The 11,091-nt window shown below is 41.6% G+C and overlaps 1 protein-coding gene across 4 annotated transcripts in view; it reads right to left on the bottom strand.

Annotated features, from left to right (window-relative positions):
• The window catches only part of CHD6 (chromodomain helicase DNA binding protein 6), a 174,960-nt gene that overhangs the window by 57,914 nt on the left and 105,955 nt on the right, over positions 1 to 11,091 (bottom strand). For 3 of the 4 annotated variants that reach the window (XM_005871256.2, XM_005871255.2, XM_005871258.2), the window contains exon 16: positions 8,585 to 8,780. In XM_005871256.2, the coding sequence (XP_005871318.1) occupies positions 8,585 to 8,780 (196 nt within the window). The remainder of the gene's footprint in view (positions 1 to 8,584; positions 8,781 to 11,091) is intronic. The other variant, XM_005871257.2, reaches the window with a different exon arrangement.

The raw sequence follows: 11,091 nt of genomic DNA, 5'->3' as shown, positions 1-11,091 counted from the left end.
AAACAGTCTCAGAAAAACAGTACCATTATAATCTCACCAAAACATAATTACTGAAAAACATGTAAGATTTTTGTTTTCACCCATTTAGGGTTATATCTCACTACATATATACAGTTAAATCACAGTGTTTTAAATACCCACTTGCAGGTAGGTTTCTTTTTCACAGTGGTAGGGTTAGCAGTTTTGAAACTACTTTCTGTGTAATCTAGGATTGAGCAAATTAGTACATATACTGAGAGTTGAAAAAGGAAATTACAAATATGGAAAAGAGGAAAACTAGAATGACTGTGGTGTTAGAATGGGTTGGAGGTTATCAGTGTTAACTCATGGTTAGGTGTGCACATGTGTACATACACACATGTAATAGATGTGGATATTCATAATTAAGTTTATATATACACTTGTTCATATACACATATACATATGAAGGCATGTTATATATATATATGCATACTTATATTCTCTGTGTGTATGTATTCCAGCTATGTTCACTGAGAGGGTCTAGAAGCAATAGCATTCCAGTGGCAAAGAATACAACTGACTCTCTGATCTTGGTTTCTGAATTCCATTGTTCATAAGACAGAACAAAGTCATGTTAGAGAAATGGCTAATTGGAGGGCTGGGGCAGACAAAGTATAAGATGAGCCTAAAACATATTACTGTGCCAGGATGCAAGGAAGTACTCACACAATGATGGAGACATATTAAAATAACACTCGAAACTTGAGGAGGCTGCCACTGGCTAAGTCTAGGACTATTTGAACATCAAAAGAAATAAAGATAGCAATGGAATATAACCCACTGAATAAAAAAGAATTCATGAGTACATACTGACATAAATAAATGGGAGAAAAGGGAAAACTTTTTTACAGTAGTAGCCTACAAACTGTAGGGTGACAGAAAATCACCACCTTGCAACCATCATAATGATGTCTGATTCAGGCAAAAATAATCAGTGGACACTAAAATCAATGTGTAAAATGTTGATGAGGAACAGGATATTTACATAGTTTCAAACTATCTATCCAAAATTGCTTATTAATTTCAAAGGGAAAAAATAGCAACTTATAGTAGAGAAGTCTGGCAGATGCCACTTAACTAAGAGACCAAAGTCTGTTATCAGACAAACAGACATCATATGTTCCTCTTATGATATGTTGACAAGGACATATTACTTCAGTAGTAGTATTACTAAACCTGAATCAATCCTGAGGAGACACAAACAGAAACTGAGGGACAGTCTATAAAATGTCTGGCCTGTATTCTTCAAAAACATCAAAGTCATAAAAGGAAAAGAAATATCGATGAACTGACTCAAGTTAAAGGAGGCTAGAGAGAGGAGAACTTTATGTAATGGGTGATCCTGGACTGGATCTTAGGGGGAATAATAGCTATAACGAATGTTGAGAGAAATGACAGAATTTGAATAAGGACTATGGATTGGAGACAGTATTCTCATTTCCTGATTCTGAGAACTGAACTGTGTTTATATAAGAGAATGTCCTGGCACTTAGGAAATACACACTAAAGCAGTGGTCACCAACTGGTGGTCTGTGGACCACTGCTGGTCCGTGAGGTCTGAAAGGTTGGCAACTGCTGCACTAAAGTGCTTAGGGGGCAACTTACACTCAAATGGTTCAGACAAAAATAGTGTGTGTATGTGTGCATGCGCATATTATGTCTATGAATGCACTCAGAGACACAGAGGAGAGGGTTAAAAAGGGCAAAAATAATAGAGTCAATGCGGCAAAATGTAAACAGTTGGTGAATCTGGATAAAGGGTATACAGGAATCACAAACTGAGATCATATCAAAATGACAATGTAAAAAATATTAAATATAGGCATTTGAAATAATTTCTCTCTTGAGTTCATGCTGTTTACTTGATATACAGCCAGATTCAACTGTTTTGTTTTGCTTTAGAATTTTAAAAATAAATTTTTCCCTACATTAACTTAATCACAATGAAGGGGGTGGGGAATAAAAAAACTAGACCCAGTAACTTCGGAAAACGATATTTTGATTGTATACTGTAAGACTAATAACCAAAAAACCACTATGTAGTCCAATATTGCAGGTTGGTAAATTTACTTTTCACAGAATATGGGTTAGTAATTCTGAAATTAGTATACTTATGTGTATATTAGGATTGAACAAATGAATAAATATACTTTGTTATGATAAACGGATCCAGGCGTCTCACAGCCAGGGAAAGGAGTTACAAATAAGGAAGTGGGAAAGGCTAGAAAGAATTCTGTGGGGTTGGTCTGGAATCAGAAATCTCACCATGGATGGACAGAAATGGAATAAATAGAGATGTGTGGTATGAGCATTTGTGTTAGTATATATATATATACATTTCCTAACTCTGTCTGCTCAGAGAGTTTAGAAGCAATAATACTCCAGTAGCAATGGGCATACCTAGTACCAAATCTTAGTTTCGAAATGCCATCCTCAAATAAAAGGAACGAGGGATCGATGGAGAAATGGCCAATTCCATGGCTAAACCAAGAAAAATGGGACATGAACCTGAACACCTCACGGTCCTAGAAAGGAAGGAAGTGCTCAAAAACTGATGGCAGCCTGTCACACAACACAGGAACCAATGTGAAGGACCTACAAATGACCAAATCTGAACAACAAATTAAGTAATGAGAGTAATCCTATATAATAAAAGGGTAATATGCAAATAGACCAAACGGCAGAACCAAATAACCAATCAAAGTGTAATATGCTAATGATATGCTAAGGCTGCTCAACTGCTCGCTATGATGTGCACCAACCACCAGGGGGGAGACAGTCGACCGGTGGACCACTCGCTATGATGTGCACTGACCACCAGGGGGCAGATGCTCTGACCGGTAGGTTAGCTTGCTGCTGGGGTCCGGCCAATCAGGATTGAGCGAGATAAGCTGGACATGCTCTGGAGCCCTCCTGCGGTCCCTCCCTGGCCCAATTATGCACCAGTGGGGTCCCTTAGCCTGGCCTGCGCCCTCTTGCAATCCAGGATCCCTCGGGGGATGTCGGAGAGCTGGTTTCAGCTTGATCCGGCAGGCCACTCCCCTTGAAAGGGTGCCAGAAGCAGGGCTCATGGCTGGTGAGTGCTGCTGCGTCACCGCGAGCCTCTCCTGATCAGGACTGATTAAGCACGAGCCAGCGGCAGGCACAGTGGGGCCGGGATGAGTGGGAGCTGCAGGCAGCGTTGGACTGTGGGTTTCAGCCCGATCCCTGCAGGCCACCCAGAGGGACTCCACCCGTGCATGAATTCGTGTACCAGGCCTCTAGTGAATTAAAAACCCATAAAATAAATATTATTGAGTCCATACTGACAAGTAAATAAATGGTGGGCAAAGGTCAACTGTTCTTTATAGTAGAATTCCAATTAATATCTGCAGAAGGAGCGACTGAAACAGAAAATTACTCTTAGCCAAACACCATAATAATAATTAATGAAGGCAAGAACCATTGATGAATGCTAAAATAGGCAAAAGTATGATGAGAAACAGGTTAACGTCTCAGAATATCTCCTCCCAAGATAATGATTAATTTTAAAGGTAAAAAGAGTTACTTAACAGTGGATAAACCAGGCAGATCCCACTCAACCAAGTAATCAAGATTAATATCACGAGTAAGGTATTGACCTCCTATGCCCCATGATATGATACACAGAAAAGGTCATAACATCACTTCTATGATATTCTTGTCCAAAATGCATAACTTCAAAAATCTGATAAGAAAACATCAAGCAAACACAAATTGAGTTCTAGAAAACAGCTGGTCAGTACTCTTCAGAAGTGTCAAGGTCATGAAAAATAAGGAAAGACGGAAGCTATTACAGATTGGAATAGGCAAAAGAGTCATGACTTTTAAAGGAAATGTGAGATCCTAGATTGAATCTCAGACCACAAGAAAAACATTTGTAGGAAACTGAAGGAATATGAAGAAAGTCTGTGATAAAGTATTGCATCAATGATAATTTTCTGGTTTCAATAATTGCATTATGGTTATCCATAATAATAAAAGGGTAATATGCTAATTAGACCGGACATCCTTCCGGACAAAGCCGGGCCAGAGTGAGGCCTGGGTCCTGGGTGCCTGCCTGTGGCCAGAGGAAAGCCCGGGTCCTGGGTGCCAGAGGGAAGCCGGTGCTGGCAGCCAGGGGAAGGAAGGCCTACTCTTGCACGAATTTTCATACATCGGGCCTCTAGTATAAAATATTAACATTAAGGGAAGCTGGGTGAAGGGTCCTAGAACTCTGCACTTATTTTGCAACATTTTTAAAGTTTAAAATGATCTCAAAGTAAAGTTGTTGTTTTTTTAACAGACTGATGAATCTCAGAGGGAGTGGGGGCAGGAAGTGATTAACCAAAGAACTTATATGCATATATGCATAACTCATGGACACAGATAATAGTGCAGTGAAGGCCTGGGTAGGGGGCAGCCATGGGGTAGAGGGTGTCAAAGGGGGAAAAAAGGAGACATCTGTAATACTTTTAACAAAAAAGATACATTTAAAAAATTAATTTTGTTTTATAATGCTATAAAATACTTAGGATGGTTTCAAAGTCAAAAATGCAATAAGGCGCCCGGCTGGTGTGGCTCAGTGGTTGAGCATCAACCCATGAACCAGGAGGTCAAAGTTCGATTCCCAGTCAGGGCATATGAGCTCAATCCCTGCTGGGGGGCATGCAAGAGGCAGCCGACTAATGTTTCTACTTCTCTCTCCTTCTCCCTTCCTCTCTCTGAAATCAATAAAAATATTTTTTAAATGCAAAATGGCATATTTGGAAAAACTAGCTTCTATCCCTGTCACTTCCATCCTATTTCCTCACTCCCCCCACAGGTAACCATTTAAAAAAGTTTTTTGCCCTAACCGGTTTGGCTCAGTGGATAGAGCGTCAGCCTGCGGACTGAAGTGTCCTGGGTTTGATTCCAGTCAAGGGCACATGTCCGGGTTGCGGGTTCAATCCCCAGGAGGGGTGTGCAGGAGGCAGCTGATCAATGATTCTCTATCATCATTGATGTTTCTCTCTCTCTCTCCCTCTACCTTCCTCTCTGTAATCAATAAAAATATTTAAAAATAAAAATAAAGCTTTTGTTTTATCTTTCCATGGGGCAGGGGAAGGAAGAGACAGCCTTTTTAGATAAATGCTAGCGTACTATGCATACTTTTCCACCTTATTTTTTTCACCCAACACTATATTTATGTGTCTGCAAACATAGTCCTCATTCTTTTATATATGGCTTAGTCAATCAGTCTTCTATTACTGGACAACTAAGCCGTTTAGTCTTTGACTATTACAATTAGTTGCCACAACTTCTTTCTGTATCTTTAGTGGTAGTTAAATCTTTAGTATCAGGGGAAGGTTTGATGGATAACTCTGGTAAAGAAAGGAATCAAGATAAGTAATACAGTTTATGGAATCTATAAAGCAGCAACAATATGTGGCCATAGAATTTACACTGATTTTTCTTTTTCTGGCTCATCTAGTGTTGAGAGTAAATTACAGGAGGAAGTTTAAGAAAGGTTCTGAGCAAAGGTCTAATAAGAGGAGCACTGCAGACACTGTTAGTTACCTCTTTGGTATCCACATTTCCTTTCTTCCTCATTACGAGAACCCTGATTCTTGCAAAGGGCAGCAACATGTCCACATGAAACCACTTCCAGCCTCCCGGGGATGGCAAGGTAACACAGGTCTAGACAGTGAGATGTAGCAGAAGTGTACTGGAGATATCTGGGAAGATACTGCTTCCTGAAAAAAGCACCACACCTTCCTGCCCTGGGACATGAAGTATCCATCTGGGAACCAAGAGGATGTAAACCACATTCACTGAGGATGAAGAGCAGAAAGACAGAAGGAACCTGGGACTCTGATGACACTATGAAGCCACCCCACTAGTCCTGACTACACATCTCTGGACTTCTCATTAACTGAGAAAAGCAAACCTGTTTGGGGGACCACTGCCACAGGCAGCTAAATGACACCAGGAGGTAAACATATGCTCTACTAAGATGACTTACCTGAAAGATAACAAGATGAGTCCTGTCACATTTAGAGACTCATCATTTTACAGTCAAAAATCCAACAGTTAATCAGATATTCCTAATTTATCAAACTCACATACAAAAACATGTGGTAGAGAGAGAACTAGGGCAGCAACGGAGATGAAGTCCAAATAAGATCCATCAGCAAAGATATATATACAGAACCCTGGAGTAGTTAGGCAAGTGGGAGCAGCGGTGCCACCCCCACACAGGAAAAATTATAAAGCTCTGATGTGCTCCTGCACAATTTGCAGGCCCACCGTTAGTTCTTTAGTTTTTAATATAGTTGAGGTGAACAAAGGCCTACAAAAAAAAGTAGTGACATTCAGATCCCAGTGACTGCAAAGGGAAGAAAGGGGGAGTGGCTTAGTTGCCCAAGCAGTGAGATTTTAAATTGATCCAGGCCTTTAATTGACTATTGTCACTTTCAAGTCCAGAACTTGGCAAAACCTTTCACCAAGCCTTTACAATCATGTGAAAATAAAATAGTTGGTACAAAGAACCAAACATAGTGCTATATCCTTTCTTGACCTTTATACTACTATTTCAAGTCATTAGCTCTATTACATTTAAAAAGCAGATTTTCTTTAATACTTAAAAATACTACTTATTATTTGATGTAAAAACTGCATAATCAGAGAGGTTAAAGAAATTGCTACAGTGCTATTGGAACCCAACCACTTTTAGCATGCTGGTATAATACTGCAGCCCAGTGTCCACACACAAGTATTTTATTTCAAGCCTAGCAATTTTACATTGCTCCTGCCAATCGAAAAGTCTGCCTCCACAGGTCACCTACTCATGCAAAAGAGGAATTAGGCTCTTGGCAGCATGAGTCAGGGAGTACTGGGAACGGCTCTTCCTTTTGCAGGCCTACATTTGGGCTCAATAAATGTGTCAATAAGTCAGTCAAGAGCTGGCTGAGAATAGGAAGGAGAGGAGTTGACAGCATGGGAAATGGAAAAGGATGCTTTGGGGCAGCAGAAAAAAAGGAGCAGGGAGTGAAAAAGAGAGGACACTGACAAGAGAGGCAGGAGAGAACTCAAAGAAACCTGACTCACTTTATTTGGGATTGAGACTGTACAGTAAGGGCCTGGCCCACCTGCTTCAGGGGTGCCACCTATGTTCACTCCCACCCTAAGTGGGTATACTTTTTATTCCTCTGTCTGGAACATTCTTCCTTCTGACCTTGTAATTTAATATCCTTCCTCATCATTGAGGTCTCTGCTCAGATCACCTTCTTAAAGGAACCTTCCTAGACCACTTTCTAAACCAGGGCATCCAACCCTCATCATTCTTATCCCCTTATCCTGTTTTATTTGTTTGTAATAAGTATTGCTCTTTGCAACTCATATATTTTTCCTTGTTTACTGAAAACAGTGCCACACAATTTGTTTTATAATGACTTTTCCCTCTGAGTTTTAGCCAATTGTCATCAATTTAATAATTTAAAGGACTGGTTGTTTAACTAGTAGACTGCTTTCTTCAAATAAAATGTTGCCTGGAAACTCATTAAATGAAAAGGAAAAAGCAGAATGCTCTGTGTGAAGTGGTGGCCATGGAAGAAGGCCCAACAGGCATCAGCTTGGCTCTCCCTCCTGGCCTCCCTTCCCTTGTGGAATCCCCTGGGATACCTCTTCAGTTTTATGAAGAAGCAGCCTCCAAACTTCTTTTATCAATCACTGTGCCATGAAAAGGTTGTGAGGCAGCCACTACTCTCCCAACCCTACACTCACACTCCGAGTATTAGAAAATACACCAAGATACACTTAGGATAAATTCATCGTTAATAATAATGTAAATCTATATTCTAAATGTTCTTGAAAAGCTAGAATCTCTTTGGCTAATTTACTGTCTAATCTGGTCACTGTTTCAAACAGGGTTGATGAAGAACTCTAAACTGGAAGTGTTAGCTCTGTCATTTTCTTGTTTGTCTCTGCTTACTTTTTAAATGTATGAACTTCAATCTTCGAATAACTTCAATCTTTGTAAATCATCCTTTAAAGTCACCATTATTTAACTTGGTTAACACTAGAAAATATAACCTGTAAATCCACTTAAAAGGGCATATATAAACTCTGCATTAAGTGCAGAACAAATGAGCTAGTGAGGATGCCTGTCAACCCTGACACACCGTGGAGCTTTCCCACCCCTGTGTTATTTCCCTAGTGGAATATGACATATGACCATCTAACAAACAAGCCGAGTGAAAATGCCAGAACTGAGAATTAGTCAAGCTTAATAATTTTCTTTATGTCTGATGATGATAATAATAAAGTAGTTCAATTCTATATTTGGAGGCTACACGCTATGAAATATCATTTAATTTAAAGTAAAAGGAAAAAACAATTCTCTGATTAGTAGGAAGGGCCAGCATTTACTTTTCATTCAGTTCCCCCAGGTCGAGGCCTTAAGCCTGCCCTCTGGCTGACATCATAGCATGGAACATGGCAGACACTCTATAGCCAAGCCAGGCCCTGCCATAATGTTCTTGGGTTCGGGGTGGCTAAGGCAAACAGCAATCATCCTAATGGTTACCTGCAAGTCATTTTGAGGGTTCCAGTCTGAATCAAATATGATGCAGGTATCAGCGGCTGTGAGATTGATCCCCAGGCCTCCCGCTCTGGTGCACAGAAGAAAGACAAAGCGGTCTGAGTCTGGCTTACAGAACCGGTCGATGGCTGCCTGGCGCAGGTTTCCCCGTACTCGCCCATCAATTCGCTCATAGGTGTATCTGAGGGGACCCAAACGAACGAAAGCCCAGGTGTTAATCATGACTTCAATGGAGAACAGCAAACAATGCAAGAAGCTGTTGACCGATGGCCTTAAATCCCTCACTTCTAAATATGGACCAAATGTCCACAGTCTAGAAGAATCCCCACCCTCTACATATGCAGCAGGGCAGACATCTAAACCTGCATTGCAAAGTGTTGCCCCTCAAAACAAACAAAACCCAAACCAAAACAAAAAACCAGCCACAAACTAAGGAGGACTAGGAGAATTGTAAACATAAAAAAATATCAATTCCCACTGCCCAAATAACTTATTCTCAAGTCATTTCCCAGTTTTAACTTGCACTGAATGTGATCATAAGACCCAGAAAAGCAAATAAAAGCCTCAACCACCTGCTTTCAGTTGTGCTCATAAAAGGAATCAGAGTTCAAATCAGTCCCTCGCTGCTTTCTGGGAAACTGAAAATGGGAAGAAGACTATAATGACAAGCAGTCCCTTGATGTCTGGGCTGGTCGTCTCTAACCTAACAGTTACTCAGCACTTTAGAGGTGCACAGCAAACCCTCCAGGCTCACAGCGGAAACCAAGGTCTTCTGGGCAGTATATTGCCAAGCAAGTAGGGAGAACTCACAGAAAATGTTTTGTACTATGTCAGGGGTGGGGAGAACTAAAGAATTTTTAAAGCAAAATAAAGTGAGGAAGTGAAGCTGAATATCCTTAAGAAGGCATTTACCTGTGTGGAAGTTTAAGAAATAAAGGTGGAAAGCATGGTGGAGGAGAGGGGAAAAGGAAAGAGAATAAGAATGAAACACTATGGGATCATAATACTATCTGTCTACCCAATTAGAAAACACAGACGGTACCTTTATGATGAAATAATGTAATTAATAGAGCATTAAAATATTGTAGCAACCTGGACAGCTGCTTAGAGTCTTATTCTTTTCTTACTTACCCCTGCCAACACATGAATTAACAAGGGAATGTTGCCCTGGACCCAATTGGACCTCCGAGCATGAATTGGTTGGTAAAATAGAAGTAACAGAACCTTGTGAGAAGAGGACCAAGTCATCCTAGACCCAACAACAATCAAGAACATGAATCCTGATGAAAATCTTATCAGTAGCCAGAATTTGGGAAATCTGGCCTCTAAAAATTCAGATAAATAATTGGCAAGAGAATAAGAATAGACAGTCTAGGGGCAGATAACTCTGTGTGGGGATGACTCTAGACAACTAAATGTGGCAACACAATCCTGACTTCCTTGAGGAAAAGGAAACTCCATGTAAAGAAATCACCCAAGGAAATCCATGTAAAGAAACCAAACCAACTCAGACTCTAAGGGACATGTAGCACAGCAAAGAACCAAGTCTGAACATATGTCTTCCTTTTACAAAGCTGCAGTGCACCCATACCTGGAATTACAGGTGTAGACTTTCTTTTTTTTTTTTTTAATGTAACAAACTTAGGAATAATATTTGAAACTACAGTAGCAAATAAAATGAGTGGTAATGACAGGATTGTCATGACAATCTTATAAGATAAAAGATAAGAGTTACATTCTAAATTCTATAAAACTATGAAGCAATTAAATAAAATTATTATCCTATATAATAAAGAGGTAATATGCAAATTGGCCATCACTCCAACACACAAGATGGCCGCCCCATGTGGTCAAAGATGGCCGGCAGGGGAGGACAGTTGTGGGCGATCAGGCCAGCAGGGGAGGGCAGTTGGGAGAGACCAGGCCTGAAAGGGAGGGCAGTTGGGGGTGACCAGGCCGGCAGAAGAGGACAGCTGGGGGGAACCAGGCCTGCAGGGGAGGGCAGTTAGGGGCAATCAGGCCTGCAGGGGAGGGCAGTTAGGGGCAATCAGACCTGCAGGGGAGGGCAGCTGGTGAGAACCAGGCCTGCATGGGAGGGCAGTTGGGGGGACCCAGCCTACAGGGGAGGGCAGTTGGGGGTGACCAGGCCTGCAGGGGAGGGCAGGTGGGGGGGCAAGGCCTGCAGGAGAGGACAGTTAGGGGTGACCAGGCCAGCAGGGGAGGGCAGTTAGGGGCAATCGGGCCGGCAGGGGAGCAGTTAGGTGTCGATCAGGCTGGCAGGGGAGTGGTTAGGGGGTGATCAGGCTGGCAGGCAGAAGCGGTTAGGAGCAATCAGGCAGGCAGGCTGGCAAGCGGTTGGGAGCCAGCAGTCCTGGATTGTGAGAGGGATCTCCGACTGCAGTCGGACATCTTCCGAGGTGTCCTGGATTGGAGAGGGTGCAGGCTGGGCTGAGGGGGAACCCCCCCCCCCCCCCCCGTGCACAGATTTCCTG

The sequence above is a fragment of the Myotis brandtii genome, unplaced genomic scaffold, assembly GCF_000412655.1.
Source record: "Myotis brandtii unplaced genomic scaffold, ASM41265v1 scaffold333, whole genome shotgun sequence".
In the NCBI taxonomy this organism is placed as follows: Eukaryota; Metazoa; Chordata; class Mammalia; order Chiroptera; family Vespertilionidae; genus Myotis; species Myotis brandtii.
Note: the sequence above shows the minus strand (reverse complement) of the source record. Positions and strands in the feature narration are given on the sequence as shown.